At 49.2% G+C, this 19,790-nt stretch overlaps 1 protein-coding gene across 1 annotated transcript; it reads left to right on the top strand.

Annotated features, from left to right (window-relative positions):
* Positions 1–1,950: 1,950 nt before the first annotated feature.
* Positions 1,951–3,240, top strand: LOC124670073 (fasciclin-like arabinogalactan protein 8). Its single transcript, XM_047206583.1, has one exon. The coding sequence runs from the start codon at positions 1,951–1,953 to the stop codon at positions 3,238–3,240; it is 1,290 nt and encodes a 429-aa protein (XP_047062539.1).
* The last annotated feature ends 16,550 nt before the right edge of the window (positions 3,241–19,790 follow it).

The following is a 19,790-nucleotide window of genomic DNA, read 5'->3' as shown; positions in this document are numbered from 1 at the left end:
TCCTCGTGTTGTTTCCGGTGTGACGAGGCGCTCGCGATCACCTTTTTCTTTTCACGTTCGCAGCCTCACGCCATGTCCAGCGGCTCTGTTTGTGTTTATTTATGATGATGCCATTGAAAAATAATTTACACCTCAACTTAGCGGCTCGACGTATACTGATCACACTATCCGCAGAAAAGTAAATGCGGTTTAAATACTCGTCGTGAACGTGTCTAGGAGGACACAGTGCGGGCATCCGCCCCTTGGCACTTAGGCCCGCCTCCTAGCGACCAAGCGTGTTTTGCCTTTCGTGCGTGAGTACCGATGGGCGGCGCTCAACATCTTTTCGCGTCGCGTTAATTTCGCACCGCGCCTTCCGTGCGCCTGCGCTGGTGGCGTCGCTTCGGCATCAACGCTAGAGCATTGAAGGCGAGGCAACATGCCAGTCTTTTAAAGAGGCGGCAACCATTTCCTCGTCCACGCCATTGCCATCGTCCTAGTCCTTGGCACCCCTTCTTCCGACCTAGACCATGGGTAAAAGCTGGCCCTTCCGCAAGGCAAAGCATGGCGATGAGGTCGGCTCCTCCTCGTGTGGCGGCAAGAAGCAATGGCATCGCTTTGCTACATCCAAGTGGAGTTTGCGCGTCAACTGTGGGAGGCGAACCGACCGATGCCATGGTTGGATGCTAGCCTACCGGGTAGAGGCTGGTACCTCAAGTCCCTTCGCGTGTCGGTCCCTCCCGTGCCTCGTGCAGGACAAGAGCGGCGCAGCGAGATTCGATGCTGCCGGTTCATATTGCCGCTAGATCTACTGCCGGTTCAAACTGTCGAATCTGAAAGGGTATTTTCCTACTAAAATGATTTTGTGTGTTTGTTATCAACATAGAGATATTTTAATCATGTGCTTATGTCTCAAAGATAACTATTGTAATAAGCTTGTTACGGTAGCCGATCCCTAAAAAGTGAAGCGAACAAGAGATGCATTGCAGCTTTATGGGACAGCGACGACGTGGACAATGGCGAAATCAACCCTGTGAATGGCACTCTCAACTTCATCTTGTTCGACCACCACCACTAGATTGGGTTTAGTTTTAGATTTTTTAAACTTTCATTTAAAAAACCTAAATGTACAATTTACCTGCTGCTTAGTTTATTTCAAATCATATTGGTAGTCCAAACTTTGTTCAATTTCTGAAATCCGAAAGAAATATGACCATATCTCGACGCTCCAAAAACTTCACGTTCGGTGTTGTTGCCGCGATAGTTACGAGGCCGGTAAGGGCTCCTTTGATTTAAAGGATAGGAAAAGCATAGGAATAGGAAATGTATAGGATTAGAATGGCATGTCTACTTGAAACCTATAGGAAGATGAAGTTTGTTTGATTGTAGCAAAGGAATTTTTCCATGAGGTATGAGCTAATGCTTCTTTCCTATAGGAATTACACTACAAGATTCCTATAGGAATTTTTCCTATAGGATATGTTCCTATGAATCAAATAACATGTATAGGAATTTTTCCCATAGGAACCAAATCCTACACAATTCCTATGCAAATCCTTTGAATCAAAGGAGCCCTAAAGATGCTCTAAGCTTGTATAAAAAAAGAGAGAAAAAGAGCATAACCGACACGATCCTACATGAATTGGACACAAAGTTCCTAATATTTCATTCGGATTTGAGAAACTGAATAGGCCAAACTATTTTTGAGATAGGAACAGAACAGGCCAATCTTCACACGGAAGCAAAGGTCTCCCCCCACCGCCGAAGATCATCACAGCTCTCAACGCGCTGGAACACGCCCAGACATTAGTGCCCCACACCTAATCAAACCTAACCATGGTCAAAGTAACCCAACCACACCTCAATCCAGTTCCCCAAACGGCCAAAAACCCAGACGCAGAAAGCTAAAACCCCCACGCCACGCAGCACAGCACAACAAATCTTTCCCCATTCCCCACCGCCACCACCGCCATGGCCGCCGCGTACCGCCTCCTCTTCCTCCTGGCCGTCTCCCTCGCCGCCGTCTCCGCCGCCCGCGCCCACAACATCACGGCCATCCTCGAGGGCTACTCCGAGTACTCGCTGTACAACAGCTACCTCTCCCAGACCAAGGTCTGCGACGAGATCAACGGCCGCAGCACGGTGACCTCCCTCGTCCTCACCAACGGCGCCATGTCCTCGCTCGTCTCCAACCTCTCCCTCGCCGACGTCAAGAACGCGCTCCGCCTCCTCACCCTCCTCGACTACTACGACCCCAAGAAGCTGCACTCCCTCCACGGCGGCTCCGAGCTCACCACCACGCTCTACCAGACCACCGGCGACGCCTCGGGGGACATGGGCCACGTCAACATCACCAACCTCCGCGGCGGCAAGGTCGGCTTCGCGTCCGCCCAGCCCGGCGCCAAGTTCCAGGCCACCTACACCAAGTCCGTCAAGGAGGAGCCCTACAACCTCTCCGTCCTCGAGGTCTCCGACCCCATCACCTTCCCCGGCCTCTTCACCGCCGCCTCCGCCGCCTCCACCAACCTCACCGCGCTCCTCGAGAAGGCCGGCTGCAAGCGGTTCGCCGCGCTCGTCGTGTCGTCCGGGGTCATCAAGACGTACCAGGCGGCCATGGACAAGGCGCTCACCCTGTTCGCGCCCACGGACGACGCGTTCCACGCCAAGGGCCTCCCGGATCTGGCCAAGCTCACGGCCGCCGACCTCGTCACGCTGCTCGAGTACCACGCCCTGCCGCAGTACGCGCCCAAGGCCTCGCTCAAGACCATCAGGGGCGGCATCCCGACCCTCGCCTCCACCGGCAAGGGGAAGTACGACCTCTCCGTCGTGGCCAGGGGCGACGACGTGTCCATGGACACCGGCATGGACAAGTCCCGCGTCGCCTCCACGGTGCTCGACGACACCCCGGTGGCCGTGCACACGGTCGACAGCGTCCTGCTGCCTCCCGAGCTCTTCGGCGGCGCCCCGTCGCCCGCGCCCGCTGGAGCGTCGGCCGACACGCCGGCGTCCGCCCCTGCGCCAGAGGCCGCCTCCGCGCCGGCGCCCGCTCCCACCAAGCAGCACGAGAAGAAGAAGCCGAAGGGCAAGTCGCACTCCCCGCCCGCGCCGCCGGCTGATTCCCCTGACATGGCCCCCGCCGACGCGCCGGACGGAGACGAGGCGGACAAGGCCGGCGACAAGAGCGGCGCCGTCGCGGTGGGCACGGGCTTCGCGGCCATGGTGGCCTCTGTCGCCGCCCTGGTCGGCGCGTCGTTGCTGTGATCTGCCCAGGTGTTCGGCGGCCCTCGTTTGTTCTCTTCCTCTGGACACCCATGATGTGATGCACTCCGGTCTTGCTCGCCAGTTCGTCGCGGGCCACTGAAATGATCATCTGAAGATGTTTCTTATTCCTGGTTTGCTGATTTAGTAGTTAGGGTTGAATCATTGCGTGGATTTTGGTGATTGTGGCGCCTGCATTGGTAGTTTTAGTTGCTCAGAACAGTTCTATCGAGTTCGATTATGCTATGCTCGTTCCAGGTGCTGAATTCCCTCTTACAATGACTGAATTCGCATCCAGCATCATGCATTATTGGTTCAGTCGGTTGCAACGGGTGCTCTGGTCTTATTAAACTCGATAATTGTGGCTACTTCATTCTACATTGCAGTTTCGCGTGTACATTCTATATTTTACATCAGTTTATCTTTGCTTGCACATTGTAGAATGTTCGTCAGTTCATCTTCTTTGCTGGCCTGGCCGCACTCTAGAATCATCCATAGAGTGAGTTGATATGGCCAAAACGTACTGGGCCGCTCACAAGCTAGACCAGAGTAGAACAATGCAGCTTGCCGGAGTTCTGATCTTGGTAGCGCAACGTAGTTTTGAAAGAGTATTGCGTATCATGTGAATTTCGAAAAAGTCGTTCAAAATTTCGAAAAATTCATGTTCATCGCCTGAACTTTTCACCGACCACCTGCACAAACGACAGCACTACTCCTGCCTCGTTTCCGGGGTCGCATTGCGTATCATGTGACTCTGCCGTCTGCGGCGAGCCCGACGCCGTTGGCCCCATGCCTCGCTTTAACTCGTTTCGTTTTTTTGCAATCCGTTTGCCTGCCGATACGGCGTGGCTCCACGCTGGTGCAGATCATCATTCAGGCTATGGTCCCTGTAAAATCAGAGCTTGGAGCTGTACTCGCGTAGCAATTCGAGCAAATGCCTCGTCTCGTTTCGTGGACACTTTTGGGTAGATGCGCGGCGTGTACGGTGTACAGTACCGTGTATGTACAAATCTTGGCTGGATTTGCGATGGCAGTTCGCTGCTTTTGCTAAGACTGTACAAAACATCGCCCCTAGGATACCGCTCTATACCTCGAGTCCTCGAGTATCCGATGAGTGCGTCACAGGGAAAAATTCGAAACGCTTGCGCGGAATCCTGGCTGCTGCTCCTCTCGGCGTGACGATTGCTGGTGCCCGTTGGAACTGAAACTTGGTAGGAGACGAGACAAACTGTCAATGAGCGAGTCGGCCTTGGTCCTGCTGCGTGGCCCCCATTGGTGAAGCGACTGTTGTGTGTTCGTGCGCGGTGTGGGTTCATCGCTCTCGTTCATGACATTGGGATTCTCCTGTGTACTGTAGCTGTACGTGCCTCGAACCACTGCAGTTCTACAATTCCTAATCTCGATTTCGTCCGTAAAATAAAGCCTCGAGGACGCCGAAGAAGACTCCTGATCCTCGAAAGAACAAATTGCATCTGGGCTTGTTGTTACTTGTCGGATGCACATGCTTAAGAGCATCCTAGCACGACCGAACCGTATTTTTCCGACCGATTTACGGGTTCATGTCAAAAGTGGCGCAGAACAAAGACTGAACTCGTTGTCCGGTCGAAAAACTTTTTTAGGGTCTGAAAAGTTTAACACTCGACTCCTATTAATATAGACCTAAGGGCAGTTTACAGGCTCAAAATTAAACGGATTTCTCACCGCTCCTCCAGCGCCGCCGTCCTTCAGCGCTGATTTCTGACTACTTTGTCAAAATTATGCAACGCTGGCCAAGCTCGTGGCTGCAGGCGACGCGCGCGGCGGGCGGGCACAACAGGCGGCGCGACAATAGCTAGCAGCGCGGCCAAGCAACAACGTTTAATGGGGCAAGGGCTGGCCTCGTTGCTGTGCATAAAGTCTGCCCAGGCTCCGTCCGCGCGGGCGGAGCAAGCAATCATGGTGATTAGTATTGACGTTTAATGGGCAAGAGCTGACCTCGTTGCTGTGCATAGAGTCTGCCTCGGCTCCGGACGCGCTCGGCTCTTTTGTGTGTGTGTGTGGCCGTCTTCGCTTGACCCCCAAGCTCGCGGCTGCAGCCAGGGGCGTGGGTGGCGGCCCGCGCAGGAAGATCTAGGCAGCGGCGGGGATAGTTTTTGTGAAGAAGATAATGACTTTTCGAATATTCTGTTTTATTTTATTTACAGGATTTGTTCTGCGTCAGCCGTTTTGCGATTCATAAATATGTTTTCGGAAGACTAACTCCAGTTTTTCGGTTTGCTGTTAGAGATGCTCTAACAAAGGTCGAGTGGGAGGAATAAAAAAGGGCAAAGTTGGAATCGGCCAGTGTACTGTACTCTGTAGATGGGAATGGAGTCCAGAACAGTCAATTCGTCGCTGGGCACGAAATGCTCGGCACGCAGGGCGTCGCCACAACCAAGGCCGGGCACTATATACTGTATTACCGCCTGCCCACGTGCGATTTGCGGTGGGCTGAGGCCCAGTTCGCCTGTGGTGGACACCTTTTTTTTCGTTTTGTTTGTTCTGCTTTTCTTTACTGTTGATTTTCGTTTTCTTTCTTCCCTGTATTTTTCATGTTTTTTTTTCTAAATTACGGAACTATTTTATCCAGTGTTTTGTTTTTAAAATTGAACCTTTTTTACCAGGTAAACTTTTTATAATTTGAACTTTCCTGACCATGACCAATTTTTTAAACTGAACATTTTTAGATCAGGAAAATTTATAAAATATGAACCTTTTTTATCCAGCGAACAATTTTGAGAGTATGAACTTTTTAAGACTATGAAAAAATTATAAAATCTGAACCTTTCAAAAATCATAAACAATTTTCATTTTTAAATCTGAACGCTTTCGAAAAGCATGAACATTTCAAAATCCAAAATTTTTCAGGAATCCTAAACTAATTTCAAAATCGGAATATTTTTTAAATCATACAAAGTAAAGTAAGAGAAAAAAACAGAAAAAAAAGAGAAAATGATACAAGCAATACCTGTTAACAGACTGGAAGGAACCGGCGCAGCAGCCATCTGCAGCTGCGGGCTAGGTGCTCTAGCGCTGGCTACATAGGGCTTGTTTCATGTGCTGGGAGTAACTCCCTGTCTCACTATTTTCTATACTCCCTTAGGTTCTAAATATTAATTGTAAATTTAGATAAAATATAGGCTAAATTTTGTAGGTTTAATAAACCTCTGACAAATATTTAGTGCAAAGGTGAATATAAAATTTTAGATAAGTCCTTTTTTCTATATTGAAGAGCTCTGGCTCCTCATTTCATTAAAGATGAAACCAAATATGTTCACAAACGTTATTATACCATAAAAATATTTCACCCTAGGTCTCCTTGTAGGAACAATGCAAAAGCATCGGATTGAGTGCTTGGGGGATACCACCGCGTGGTGGCACGCTTGGCGCGCGTCTACTCCCCCCCCCCCCCCCCCCCCAAGCTTTTCTTTTTACAAATTCTTGTGTTTGAAACACATAAGCAATTTAAACATACACGAGTACATATCTTTAAAATATTGCTTTGAATGGAAATAGAACAAATAATAAACCCTACAAATAGAAATTCAACTAGATCAAAGATCCGACACAATTCTTGACTCTCCTTTGAGCCTCCAAAGATGCTCTACAAGATCATGTTGCACTTGAGTATAAATATTTGAGTCACGGATTTCTGCATGCACAACGATCAAATCAGCAAAAGGTGCAGGCACCTAGTGAGCAATGTGCGCAAGAGGACCCTCACACTCATAGGGTCCAACATGCCTGGTTCGAGGCTTTCGGTCACCTGTATGCATCAACTTGGTCTTGAGACTAGGTAAGAGCAGGATACCGAACAATAGCAAATCGAGATTGGAGCACACCAAATGCCCGCTCAACATGCTCAACAAAGTGGCAATTCTTCTGAGGCGTCAGGATTGTTTTGACGAATGTCGCCCATTTGGGTTAGATGACATCAACTAGATAGTACCCCTTGGTATACGAGTTGCCATTCATCTCATAGTTGTATGGTGGAGTATGACCTTCCACAAGTTTCATGAACACCGGAGAGCACTACAACACATTAATGTCATTGTGTGATCCATCCATGCCAAAGAAAGAATACCAAATCCACAAGTTATGATCTGCCAGAGCTTCGAGTACCACACTGCAGTATCTGGGACTTCTGTCCTTTGTACAAATCTTGTCAATCAAACAAATAGTTCTTCCATGACCAGTGCAATGCAATCGATGTTTCCAAGCATCTCAGGAAATACTCACGCACATTTTGTGCCATGATCATAACAGTATCTGCTTCATTTTGCCTTCTGAGATAGTCTTTGCCAAACTTTCTCACCACTACTCTACAAAACTTATACGTGCATTCGATGAGAATTGTACTCACTCATGCGAAGGTATTTGTTCCGTGAGTCAACATGGGCTCCATATGCAAGCATCCTCATGACGGTGATGCACTTCTTGATCAGTGAGAAACAAGTCGTGCCAACGATGTCTTGCTTCAGCTTGATGTAGATGTTGTACTCTCTGACACCATCATCGGCGAATTAGCCGTTGTAGAGCATGTATGTCCCTCCAACCTTTACCGCCGTCTATATTTCCTTCTTCCAGGCTTTGAACCTCCACGGCGCGCCTCTTCTTCCCCTGCTCGACGTCATCAAGCATTTTTTTGAAGGCAACTAATAATTGACAGGTGGTCCCGAATGTCGGCGTCGAAGTCTTCCTTATCATCTATGATTCGTTAGATCATATTGCCGTCTCTATCCATGTCTACGAGCAAAAAGATCGTTAGCAATCAGAGCCAGCAAGTTAGGCAAGAACCACGACTGATGGTTCCTACAAGACAAACGACAGATCACCTTTAGTGCATGGTGGATGCGCGGAGAAGCCACCGTGTTCGTGTCCGAGTTAGTGAACACGGGCCGTGCCAATGAACAACTAGGTAGTGAGACGTCACTCTGGATTCCGGTACATGTGAAATATTCCGTCGGAATGGCCGGCAGTTTGAGCGGCAGTGGGAGGGGTAGGAGGGCCAGGAGGGAAGGCGCATTGCAAAGAAAGGCGGGAGACAACAGCGTCAGCTTTGGTCACTGACAGGTGGGTATCCATGTAGTTACGTATGGTACCTCCGCAATGAGAAAATGTATTGGTTCACGCCAAACCGAATCAGCCTTCCAGGTGCGCGACTGGAACGATTAAATGTCCGAAGCTTTGCAAATTGCTTAGAAGATACAGTTTGGAGCACGGCGACCACTAGAGATGCTTTTACGCCCACATTTATAATCCTTGGAAGAATACTTGCAACTGGGTTTGTTCTTATTTGTCGGGTGCACTAACCTATGACTTGAGTAAAGAAAACAAGTGATGTCGGCCATGTGGGAATGGTATGGGTTGCTCAAAAAAAAATGTGGGAATGGTATGGAGTTGATCGCAGGCAACTTGCAAGGTGGGCCGGGAATTTTCCGCAAAAAGGACCCGGCACAACACAACCCGGATGTGTGCGTCTAAAAAAAACTGTTACTCGGACAGTATGCTCTAGAATCTAAATTTTTACCTCCTTTTGCAAAACCAGGAATAGTCAAATCGATCTGAGAAAAAATTTACAATCCTTAGAGCATCTCCAGCGTCCCCCAAAGCGTCCCCAAACCGCGTCGGATTAACCGTTTGGGGGACGTGTTTCGTTCGTGCCGCGTTTGGGGGACGTCGCTCCCCAGCCGCGTCCCCCAAACGCCTCCCCCAAACATTTGAAATACTTTTGGGAACATGATTTACACGAAGACACAGTTTGGAACATGGTTTTCCACAAACTAATACATAGTTTGAACCATGGTGGACACAAATATAAAATTTTGCAAAGAAACTAAACCTAACTAGGTCGTGCATCGAAGGTTTCCTGTGTTCGCTGCTAAGAAAGAACACTCGAGGGCACACCCAGTCACCTAAACTGGAAAATTCAGCGGGAGGATGGTGCCCTTGTTAGTTCTACCGATGAGGCGAACATCTAGAAACTTCCGTGCACGTGTTCGCTGCGAAGAAACAACACGCAGTCGTCCTCCTCGTCGGTGTTGTCGCCGTGGTAGTCCCGGCGGCAGCGCGTCTCGTCGAAGACCTTGACGCTCATGTCCCTGTCGCCGAAGTAGGAGAACAGGAGGATGAAGCCGGCTTCGAGGCTGTGGTGCCGCGCGAACTTCTCCCAGCCGATGTTGAGGGACATCTTGCCGCACGCGTCGTAGATCACGTCGACGATCCACCGGTAGTAGTCGCACGCAGCCTCCCGCAGATGCATCGTGCGCGGGCGGTCGTCGCCGGCGACGTAGTCGGCGAAAGAGTCCGGCAGCCTCTGGATGCCGCGCGGGTCGCCCTTGAGGACGAGGACGAACTCGAACAGCACGTCCGGCTCCACGTCCATCTCTGACGATGAAGCCGACGCGGCGTGGGAGCGACGACGAGCGTTCGGCTCGCCGCGGCCACGACCACGACCACGGCCGCGAGGTCGGCCTCCGCCTCTACCAGACATAGCGTCGAGTCTTGTTGAGATGGTGGCGGCTAGGGTTTGGAAGAGAGGCGCTAGGGTTTGTGTGTGAGAGGGACGATGAGAGGCGGCCCTTTTATAGGCCGGAGGGAGGCGGAGGAGCGGTGGCGCTCATTAACGTCGGCACGCAGAGCTAGGCGCGACGCGTCACCGTGGCTCTGCGGGAACTGCACCGTCGCTGCGCGCCAATAACTTCCATCGCGAGGTAGGCGACGGTTAGGTTAAAATTTATTGTGCCGCTGACGAGTCGGCCCCGCCACTCCCCGCCTCGCTTTTCGGTGTGTCCGGCGTCCCCGGTGCGTCCCCTGTGGGACGGGGACGGGCTCGGGACGCCGGACACCGTATCGGGACGCGCCGGACAAAATTTGAGTTTGGAGGACGCGGCTGGAACGGTTTTTTGGTCCGGCGCGCACCAAATTGCTTTGGAACGCTTTGGGGGACGCGGCTGAAGATGCTCTTAAGCAGGTGCTCGGACAGTCAGACGGGGCATTAGGTGCCTGATTGACCTAGACAAAAGGATGATTAACACTAGAGGCCTGTCTAGAGCATATGTACTGCTCAACACTCCTGCAGCTGCAATTTCAGCATAGCAACTTGGTATTGTTGCCTAAATGATGTGGAGGTAGAAATGGTGGAGCAGGAGAAGCACTCGAGGGAAAACCAGCGGCGCAATAACAACTTGGCCATGATCTACGTATCTACGCCACTCATTAGCCATCAGTTGTACTGAGTAACCATGGATTGAGCGATCGACGACGAGCTGTCTCCGGCGAACTTGGTACGGAGTACGGGGCACCAGCTAATGCAGAGCGTGAGCGACGGTGGGGTGAATCATTGCCGGTCCAGAGAGGAGGCGTGCGGCTCCCGCCGCGGCGGATGCGCCTTTGCCTTTTAGCAGCAGCCAATCCACTCATTTCCGTGGGTGGAGTCACTCAAGCTCAAGATTCTCGGAGGAACAAACATGCCAAAGGCAATGTCGAGCGGCCTGGTAGCGGCCCGTGCACTGCCGATCTGTTGGTGTCGCCTTTTCTTTCGAACCCAATTGTTTGACGATGATGAGTTCGACGTTCTTCGTCCCTACAATGATGAACCGGATTTCGAGCAGGAAGAATCACTCTTTAAGCATAGATCGTAGAAATGATGTTACCCGTCCTCAGTGGCGGACCTAGGATTTTACTGATGGGTATGCCATACCAAAATTTGATGGCAATTTCAATAAAATAGTTATATATTTTATAAATAATTTAAATTTTGCCTTATAATATGGTATATAATATGAATTTAAATATAAAATTGAAAAGTTGCATAAATAAAGAATATGGATGATTATGAAGTTTATGTTCACAATCGAATTCTATTTAACTATTTAATATCATGATGACATATAGATGAATATGAGTCTAGAACTTAAATAAAAAAATCAGCTACTTGGATAATTACCGCAACACACATGCGCCATGCCCGAGTTTTACCGTTGTTTGCAATTGATTAGGTCTTAGGGAATTTCCTGCGGGGAGATCCATTTTGGACACAAAAGAAATGTTCGTTTTTGTCACAAATGGGTCGCCACGGACAGGCGTCCGCTCACCCAACGGAGAGACCCATTTAACAAAAACTTGTCCATTTTATTTGGTCAATGAAAAATTAGACCCACTCCTGTGAAGACTTTATTTTTTGTGTTCTTTCTTAATTCAAAATATCACAAACAATCACAATTAAAATTTGCACTAAACCAAGAGCTAGAAAATTTTGTACAGATGCATACCAGAAACATACATACTGTAAATTACTCAGATTGCAAAGAGCTCATGTCAACATGCTAGTACTATTTCCAGATTGCGGACGTGGAGCTGCTGGCCGGCGACGGTGAGGACCAGACACGGGCGTGCTAGGAGGCCGAGCGGCTCCTGGCTCTATTTCTTGAGGAGTACCACGGTAGTATAAGCACAGATGCATGGCTGGGCTGTATCTAAGCTGAGCAGTTTTGCACATCGATCAGGTTTTTTCTCCTACTACACACTAGCACGGTTTGACCGCCGGGTATGCCTTGGCATACCTGGCATACCCTGTAGGTCCGCCGCTGCCCGCCCTGTAAAGCTTGAGGCCTTGTTCGGTAGAAGCGTTTTTTTGAGTTTTGGGGTGGCTTATCCCGGTCCAATTTGAATCCCCTGGAAACCACGACCGGTCCGTTCTGTAGGCCAGTTTCGGACGGTTTTAGCCCGTTTGACCCGCTAGAAAACACGTCTGGACGCCAGATTGCCAGGGATCAGAAACGCTCGCCCCACCTCGCGTTTAGGAAAGGGATTGGCGTGGGAGAAAATCGAAGGGGATTGGGTGGCTGGAGTGTTTCCACCAAAAACACGGTGGGTTACTCAACATTCAACAATACTCGTTGATCCCCTCCTGCCGAACAAGGCCTGAGAGTATCTCCACCGGCGTGTTCTAAATAGACGTCGATAGCAGCGTCGACACAGTGCTATCGGAGGCGTCGGCACTAGCTCCCTCGGTATAGGGAAGACCCTCCCACGCCAGCAAATCCGACATGGCCGGCCCCCAATTTTTTTTGGATGTTTATCTATTTATCAAATTACAATATTTTTCGTTATTTTAAGCAACAATTTAAACAATATTAAATATTCAAACACATAAATAGTTTCACATGACAATCCAAATATATAAATTAAATTATTCATATAAGAATTCAAATAATTCATCTTATTTAAGAATCATGTGGTGTTTTTCTTCTCTTACACAAATGCTCAACTATATCATTCTGCATTTGAGTATGAATTTGTGCATCTCTAATTTTTTGGATGCTTGACGAGAAAAGCAACAAACTCGGCCACTACCTCATCAAGTATGCCAAGAGGTCGCTAATGATCAAATGGATGGTCATCATCCACTAGTTCTTCACACTCACTCTCTATGATCATCTTGTGCATGATCACACAATGGTTCATCACCTCCCATACCTGAGACTCCGACTAGGTGAGAGAAGGGTATCAAACAATGGAAAAACGCTGCTGGAGCACATCAAATGCCAACTCAATATCCTTTTGACATGCCTCCTGGCATCGAGCAAAATAAGCTCTCTTCTCGGTATTAGGGTCGGGGACTGTCTTCACAAATATAGCGTACGGTGGACAGGTACCATTGGCTATATAGTATCTCTTATTGTATGCGTGTACATTGTTCTCATGGTTTACGACCGAATCATGTCCCTCGGCTAGTATTGCAAAATCCAGATAGCGTTGGACCATGTTGATATCATCGTGAGTCCCTATCATGCTAAAGAAAGTGTGGCAAATGCAAAGGTCATAATCCTCCACAACTTCAAGTATCACAATGCACTCTTCGGCATGATCCTTGTACAACCCTTGCCAAGAAAATAGGAAATTCTTCCAGCCCTAGTGCATGAAGTTGATACTCCTGAGCATCCCGGGAAATACTTTCGCAACATTTTGTCTCAGGATCCAAGTTGTATCTTCTGCATTTGGTTCTCTTAAATAGTGATATGGCCCAAACACTTCCACGACCGACTGACATAACCTCTAGACACTCTCGAAGCATGTGGACTCCGACATGGGCATATAGTCATGGAGGAGCTCCATACGCAAAACACCACAGAGCATTCGTGCACTTCTGAACTGATGAGAAGCCCCACAATCCGGTGAAGTCGTTCTTGCACATGAAGTAGGTGTCATACTCCTTGACGCCAAACACAATCCACATGAACAACTCCTTGTTCATCCTGAATCACCATCGAAAATCCTTGGCGTTATGTGTTGCATCATCTTTGAAGTAGTCGGAGTCAAGCAACTTTGCACCGGCAAGCCGATGTCGGTCCTTTTTCTTCGCCTTCCCAACCCTCGATCCACCTTGCCATGGACCGACGACTATCTGTTGTCGAAGAAAGAGGAGGTTGGTCAAGATCGGCAGCTGATGTTGTTTGTCAGCGGTGGCTGCAGTTTCCTCTTTCAACTACATCTGCATCATCACCTCGCCGTCACTATCCATTACATCAAACCCTAGAACACCTTGTGGGCGGGGCGAACAAGCGACAATGTTGTCCGCCGTGTTGTGCCCCGAGTCAGGGCGGTCGATGAGGAGCATCGCATAAGGACCTATCAACGTTTTGTGTGGTATCCCACGATGGTGCTTCGGTGATGGCGCCAGACAATCTTGCTGAGCGTTGTTGCGGAAGCGGTTGGGAAACCCCAAGAGGAAGGTGTGATGAGCACAGCAACAAGTTTTTCCTCAGTACGAAACCAAGGTTTAATCGACCAGTAGGAGAAAGGCGTGACTTCTGAAGGTGTTGCTAGCTGACTAGTGGCAGAGCGCATTACCGGCGTTAGAAACAACGTGGAACCTGCACACAACACAACCAAAGTACTTTCCGCAGTGAGGTTGTCAATCTCACCGGTTTGCTGAATACAAAGGATTAGATGTATCGAGTGAAAAGAGATGTTTACAGTAATTAAAGAGAACATGAATTGCAGTAAGTAAACAAAACAGCATGATTGTATCAGTGTAAAAGAAAGAACCGGGGCCCATAGTTCACTAGATGTGTCTCTCCATAAAGATAAATAGCATGTTGGGTGAATAAATTACAGCTGGGCAATTGAAAGAATATCGACCATACATGGCAAGATGATTACTATGATATTTGTTTGGGCATTACAACATAATACATAGACCGTAATCCAACTGCGTCTATGGCTAATAACCCACCTTCCGGTTATCATCCGAACCCCTTTCAGTTTTAAGTTGCAAGCAACAGATTATCTACTAGCAACAGAGAGCATGCAAGATCACAAATAACATATGACATGAATATATAATCGACCTCAACATAGTATACAATATTCATCGGATCCTAGCAAACACAACATGTAGGACATAAAGATGATCTTGATCATGTAGGGCAGCTCACAAGGTCTATACATGAGGCAAAAATTGGAGAAGACAACCATCTAGCTACTGATATGGACTCATAGTCCAGGGATGAACTACTCACGCATCACTTCGGAGGCGGGCATGGCGATGTAGATGCCTCCGGTGATGATTTCCCCCTCTGACAGGGTGCCGGGAAGAGCTTTAGAACCCCCTGAGATGAGTTCCGCGATGGCGGCCGCGACGGAACTTTTCATGGATCGAGGCTCGGGTATCCAGGGTTTTCCCGAGATCGTGAATAAATAGGTGGAGGAGGCGAGGTCGGTGGCCGCCTGGTGGGCCCACACCACCCCTAGACGCGGGCCACACTCAGGCCGCTCCATGGGGTGGTCTGGCCGCCCTGTGGTGCCACTTCGTCCCCCCTCCGGACTTCGTCATCGTTTCGGTAAAATATTGACTTCGGTTTTTTGTTTCGTCCAATTCCGAGAATATTTCCTGTACAATTTTTCTGAAATACAAAAACAGCAGAATACAAGGAACTGGCACTCTGGAATCTTGTTAATAGGTTAGTGCCGGAAATCATATAAAAGTGCATCGAAGTGTAAGCAAAACATATATGAAATGGTGTAAAACAAGCATGGAGCATCAAAAATTATAGATATGTTTGGGACGTATCAACGGCGGTAGGAGAGGCATCACCGTCAAGCTGCTCCCTTCGGACTGCGGCGGAACTGGTGGCACCATCGACTGTTTCGACCGAGCCATGACGCGAGATGGCTAGACGTGGCGGTGGCGCCGGTGTCGGTAAGGATTCTGGTTGGGCAGGAGGGAGACAAGCTCGTGAAGGCGACTGTGACGACGTCAATGACTAACTAGCAGGGTGGGTGGCAGATTGGGAGGGCCGGATGAGGTGGGGAATGGCCATGTGTAGATGCCAGGAGGGAACCACAGGCGAAATCCTACGTGGATTGCTATGTCGCCGCTCCCAACCTGCCCCTTGCGGATAGAGGCTAACATGGGATTCCGGCGATTTAATTGGGTTCTAAAATGCACCAACGATTTTAGGGGGATTCTCTGGTGGTATCTCTTTTCAGCCGAACACCCTCATAAGGTTATGAAAATTGTTATTGGAAGCACCGGTAGAAATGCTCTGATACAATACGTTTGAGGGAGAGCTGTAAGAAAAAATAGACTTTGTAAAAGAACCTGCTCGAGCAAAAGATGCCATATCGTAAGCAATAAAAAAACTCTAATGAGTTGCACGTAAGCTAGTTATTCTACATGCAGGAAACCTCTACAGAGATATTCATTCCATAGTCGTGCAATCAACAACCCATCCACTAGATACGAGATATACGTGTACGTGTCTAATATACAATCCATATATAAGAACGGTATGAGTTAATAAAAAAAATTATTAATAAAAATTGCAGTGGGGATTTTCCCCACTGTTTCACCCTCAAAAAAAAGAACGGTATGAGTTAATATATAAAGGAAGTTGCATTGTTTGTATATATTTGGTTGCGTAGAACTATTTTGAGGGGATTAATTTCATTCGTAGGTGTATTTTCCGTTGTTACATAGTAATTCATAACAAAGACCATTTGAGGTTAATGCTTCATTCTCTAGTTGATGTCGGTAACAAAAATAAAATTACTTAGAGCATCTCCAGTCGCGTCCCCCAAACCGTCCCCCAAAGGGATTTGGGGCGCGCCGGACAAAAAAAGCGTTCCAGCCGCGTCCCCCAAAGCCCTTTTTTGTCCGGCGCGGCCCGATACGGTGTCCGGCGCCCGAGCCCGTCCCCGTCCCACGGGGGACGCTCCGGGGACGCCGGACACAGCAAGCGAGGCGGGGAGTGGCGGGGCCGACGCGTCGGCGGCACGGTTAATTTTAACCTAGCCGTCGCCTACCTCGCGACGGAAGTTATTCGCGCGCGGTGACACACCTGCGGCATCTTTGCCTTAATGGCGACGGAGGGGCGGGCGAGACGTCTCGTCGGTGCTGCGCGGCCTCCATGCGTCGCCGGCGTTCGCACGCCACCGCCCGTTCCCGCGCGATCTTCCCGCCTCTTCTCGTACGTTCCCGCGCTTTCTTCCCGACGCCGGCGTCTATAAAGGTCTCCCGGCTCATCAATGGTAGCCACCACACCCCGCCGGTAACAAACACAGCCCTCGTCGCTCCACGGCCGTCTCCTCCATCACCGGTGGCAATGGCGAACCGCCCCGGCGATGGCCACTTCCCTCCACCGCCGTCTCCTCCATTGACGAGCCGGCGGCGGCGTGCGGCACTCGAGGAGGCACTCGAGGAGGAGGCCCGCCGGCGGCGTGAGGCGCGGCGGGCGGCGGATCTAGCGGCGTTCTCCGCCCCTGCCTCCGCGGCTGAGGAGGCCGCGGCGGCAGCGGCGTGGCGAGGAGCGGCGGTGCGACACCGTTGCGGCGTTCGACGCCTCGACGGGACAAGAGGCGCGACGGCGCCGGTGCCGGGAGGAGATGGAGCAGCGATGGGCCGACGAGCGCCGGCGCCGGCGCGATGAGCGGCGGCGGCCGTTCCGCGAACGGCGTGACTCGATCGAGCGCCGGCGGCGTGAGTCGATCGAGCTCCGGCGGCGGGCGGCGGCGGAGGAGCGTCGGCGGCGGGAGTCGACGCTTACGGCGCTATGGGGGAGGCGGGCGGAGCGGTTGGCGGCGGCCGACACGTATGCGGCGGCGATGATGGAGGCGCCAACGGATGTGGAGGAGGAGGCGCCAATGGAGGAGGAGGCCGAGGCGGAGGAGACCGAGGTGGAGGACGGCGACGACGACGGCGAGTTCGGCCGGTCCGACGACGACGCCCCGCACCCGGACGAGACGGCCGATCAGCAACGCGCCCTCGTCGAGTCCTTCGAGTCGGAGAAGAAGCTCCATGACGGCGCCCGTGCCCGCGAAGAGGCGCGGATTCGTCGCGCCGTCGAGCTCTCCCTCTGCCGGCCCGGCGGGGAGGGCGGAGGAGGACTATCGGCGGGAGCGGCACCGTCCGGCCACCGCCGAACGCAAGGAGAGGAGGCGCGCGCAGGAGGAGCTGCGGCGTAGGGGAGGCGACGACGGGGCGGGGCCGTCGAACGCGCCGCCGGGCGGTCGGTAGCCTAGGTTTAGATGAAATCTAGCCGTTTTCATTCAAACTTTGTAATATATAATCAAAATTGAATGAAAACCTTTATTTTCCTGCACAAATATTCATTTGGGGGCGGCGTTTGGGGGACGCGGCTGGGGAGCGACGTCCCCCAAACGCGGCACGAGCAAAACACGTCCCCCAAACGCTCAATCCGGCGCGGTTTGGGGGACGGTTTGGGGGACGCGACTGGAGATGCTCTTAGTTGCAATAGTTTACAAAGAACATATACCGATGAAAAACATGTGGATTTAGTGCTTGGATTACATGGTTTTTCAAATACAAGCATAACATGTACATATATCATTCGTGACCAAAATGGAGAAGCTAGTATGAATATTGTCGTGAGAAGCAAAAACTGACATACATGACCATAATGAGAACATCGGTATTGTATGAATGACGAAAAATGATTATACCTATTGTAATATGCACATGTAAATGTACATACTTATAGAGTGCCATTTATCGCAATTTATCTTTTCAAGCGGTGAATGATTAGGGTAACAGATTACTAGTAAGAAAACAACAAAATTAGGTCGATCTTTGGACCTGTGGGTGGATTTAATTTATTTAATGTGTTTTCATGTGATCGTTTGATTCTGTGCTCTCCTTCCTTAATTTTATATGGCTAACATTGGAATCCAAACTATTTCTGGTCCAATCTCTCAATATAAAATATTCATAGTTGTGGACGATGCAAGGGGTTGCACATATCCCAGAAACACATCTACAAGTTAGCACAAAACTCTGCCTCATATCAACTCGTGAGCTGCAACCAATATAGTATGGATATTGTCGCGAGAAGCAAAAAAAACTAGAGTGCCATTTGTCACAATTACCTTTTCAAGCATTGAATGATTAGAGTAACACCTTACTAGTAAGGAAACAACTAAATTAGGTTGATCTTGGGACATGTGGGTAGATTTAGTTTCTTCAATGTCTTTTCATGTGATCGTTTTTTTTTTGTCTCATTCTTAAATTTTATATGGCTCAACGAACCCAAACTATTCTTGGTCCAATCTATCGGTATAAAATATTCATAGTTGTGGACGATAGAAGGTATTGCAACTATCCTCAAAACACCTCGACATGTTAGCACAAAACTCCGCCTCATACCAACTCCCGAGTTGCAACCGATGAATTGCTCATATATACATTATAAATTGTTATGTGATTAATTTAGCATAAAAGTGTCGCTAAAAACTGACATGGTATCATCCTGCAGGAAATGTTTGATAGATGAGCAAAGGTGGAACATATGCCTAGTTTGAGAGTCCAATAGACAATTAGGTTTTCCCCGACTAACAGCTTGAACAAGGTATAAAAGTAACTTTCATATAAAAATATGTAAATTTTCACAATTCCACATCACAAATGTCGCATTAGTTCATGCCTTCTCATTGCACATCATCATCGAGAGGAGCTAATCAATGGAACTTCATGTGATTTTCAGAGGATGTTATACCAAATGATTTTTTTTCCCGGTTGAATCATTTTTAGGATTTGAATCATTTTTCCTAAAGATTCCTAAAAGTAACTTCCATATGAACTATTTAAGAGGAAACATATATTTTAAAAAACGGCCGGGCCAGCGACCCAAACAAAAAAAAAAGACCTAAATGTTTTAATACATTTGAACCATTTTGTATAAATATATTTGAAATGGAAGACAACTATCGTGCGAAAAGAAGTGAGTTACAGTTTTGGACGGAAGGAGTAGAAGTAGAACAGACCAGAAACTAAGATGCTTGACATGTGATCACCAGATTGAGGAGCTAACCATTTGATAGTAGTAGAGATTAAGAGTCAAATGAAGTAGGACAGACCAGAAAGTGCCGTGCTTCATGGTAACATGGTTAGACCAGATCGAGGAGCTAACAAATTTGAGACATATTAAGAGTCAACTTTGCTAAGAATCTAATGGTTGCAGGCTGTCAAACTGTACTACAAACTCCAATGTGCACCGTCTCCCATAGAGGAACTA

The sequence above is a fragment of the Lolium rigidum genome, chromosome 7, assembly GCF_022539505.1.
Source record: "Lolium rigidum isolate FL_2022 chromosome 7, APGP_CSIRO_Lrig_0.1, whole genome shotgun sequence".
Classification (NCBI taxonomy): domain Eukaryota; kingdom Viridiplantae; phylum Streptophyta; class Magnoliopsida; order Poales; family Poaceae; genus Lolium; species Lolium rigidum.
This window is presented reverse-complemented; position numbering and strand designations above follow the sequence as displayed.

Bases quoted from the DNA above. Each gene is read 5' to 3' on its own strand.
- LOC124670073 (XM_047206583.1), top strand. From the start codon at position 1,951: ATGGCCGCCGCGTACCGCCTCCTCTTCCTCCTGGCCGTCTCCCTCGCC.